We start from the raw sequence: 1,967 nt of genomic DNA, 5'->3' as shown, positions 1-1,967 counted from the left end.
CGGAGGTTGACGCTTCTGCATGCATCACTGCCACGGCTGCGGCAGCGGCAGCGGAGCAGCACGCGCCGTTGGGCGCTCAGCTGGGCAAGCGCGTACGGAAACCGCCTAAGCAGTTTGCAGACCACATGCTCTATGATGAGGGCAATGCGGCAGCCGCGACTGCAGATGGCAGGTGAGCTCATTGGTTTAGGGCGGGCAGTGCGGGGGCGTTGGGACGAGGGTGCAAGGGCACACGGCAATGCGCTGCTGCCCCATGGCACCCGGCGGGGCGCCGGTTCCACGAAACCATGCCCTCTGCAGCCTCAACTTGCCCTGCCCTGCACCCCTACGGTGCCCTTGGGTGTGCCCAGCAAGTTTGGTGGGATTTGGTGACAGGCTGCCAGTCACCCATCTGGACCAGATGGCTGTCGGGAGCGTCTCTCGGGGGGGGGTGGAGGCCTCCATCAGCAGCCATCTACTTTTCCAGCCCCCTCAGATTGCTCTGCAAACTTGCACCCGCCCATTTGTGAGGGCGCTGATGTCGATTCTGAAGTCCTTTTGGGTTGAAAATGTGCTGACGTGGCGCCAGCCTGTGTGCCGCCCAGCCCGCCTGCCCGCTCTCCCTGCGCCTGCCTGGCCCACCCCTCTAGCCCCTCTCTGCTGCTCCCTCGACCCCATTCTGTTTGTCCTTGGAATGCAGGGAGCACATCCCGGTGGCCGCCTCGGGACCGCGCGAGGTGCTTGCGCGCATCACCGCTGAGCAGGTTTGTTCCTTCTTTTATCGAGCTGGTTCATTGGTTGCCTATTACTCTTAAGCTGCCTAATCATGGAATACCCTGCCATGCTGCCCCTGCAGATGGTGGCACTCGAGGCGGCAATTAAAGAGGAGCATATGGCACGGTGGAATCCGGCAATCTGCCAGGTGCGGAAGCCAAGGAAGAAGGAAGGCGAGGTGGGCTTTGCTGCTGCAGTGCTGGAGCGCATAACCAAGCAGTGGCCCGACCTGCACAGTTGGTTGCTGAGCACAGATGTCGACCTCATCAAGAAACACATCTGGAAGGGTAAGTTAGGGGGCAGATGGGACACACAGCAGGGTGCAGGCAGGCCCTTAGATTCGCAGGCCTACAACCGCCGGCCAGATGCCCGCCACCTGATTCTTGGCCCTTGATGCCGGCCGCTGCTGCAATTCCGCAGAGACCAAAGGAAAGTGCCCGCATGAGGTCACGGCCGCGGCACAGGCAAATGAGGCAGCGCAGCAGCAGGCAGCAACAGAGGAGGCAGCGGCAACAGTGCTGAACCGTATCCCCAACGCAGCAGGGGCAACGTGGGAGCAGCTGAAGGAGTTCATGACGGTTGTTGATGCCGACATCAGCACTGGCAATGTGGGAGAGTGGAAGGGACATGATGGCTTGCCTGCGACACGCATCATCAACCGGTGCGGCTCTTGGAAGCTGCAGCAGCAGCTCACGCAAGCCCAGCAGAAGGAAATTGTTCAGTTTGAAACTAGGTGCCGCATGAACTTCTTTTAGTGTTTGCCAGTTGGATTGGTTGGTCTGTCTCAAATTTGACCATGGGGTATTAGCAATGTGACCTACATGCACTCAAAGGGAGCAAATGACTGGCTGTAGGGCAAGCTGCCTGTGACTGGCTGTGCAGGCCTGCAGGAACAGACTGGCTGTGCAGGCCTGCAGCGGCAGACTGCCTGTGACTGGCTGTGCAGGCCTGCAGGAACAAACTGGCTGTGACTGTGCAGGCCTGCAGTGGCAGACACTCCTGTGTGACTGGCTGTGACTGGGCAATTGCATATATGTTTGATTAAAAAAATCACAAGTGTTTGGCACGCAAGTTATTGACCTCCACCAGAATCAACTGAAGGCGCAGCAACTCGGCACGCAATGCAGCTGTTTTGCCCGCAATCAACTGTGCGGGCCAAGCGTGGGGTTGCGTTGCACCGATCTGCACCGATGTCATCATCACCGCCTGCTGGC

At 59.3% G+C, this 1,967-nt stretch overlaps 1 protein-coding gene across 1 annotated transcript; it reads left to right on the top strand.

The window, feature by feature from the left end:
- Positions 1–125: 125 nt before the first annotated feature.
- Positions 126–1,687, top strand: CHLNCDRAFT_137530 (hypothetical protein; the record flags this gene model as incomplete). Its single annotated transcript, XM_005842615.1, has 5 exons — positions 126–172; positions 680–743; positions 836–1,040; positions 1,174–1,414; positions 1,636–1,687. The coding sequence occupies 5 exons, from the start codon at positions 126–128 to the stop codon at positions 1,685–1,687; spliced, it is 609 nt and encodes a 202-aa protein (XP_005842672.1).
- Between the last annotated feature and the right edge of the window lie 280 nt (positions 1,688–1,967).

The sequence above is a fragment of the Chlorella variabilis genome (assembly GCF_000147415.1).
Source record: "Chlorella variabilis unplaced genomic scaffold CHLNCscaffold_197, whole genome shotgun sequence".
Classification (NCBI taxonomy): domain Eukaryota; kingdom Viridiplantae; phylum Chlorophyta; class Trebouxiophyceae; order Chlorellales; family Chlorellaceae; genus Chlorella; species Chlorella variabilis.
Note: the sequence above shows the minus strand (reverse complement) of the source record. Positions and strands in the feature narration are given on the sequence as shown.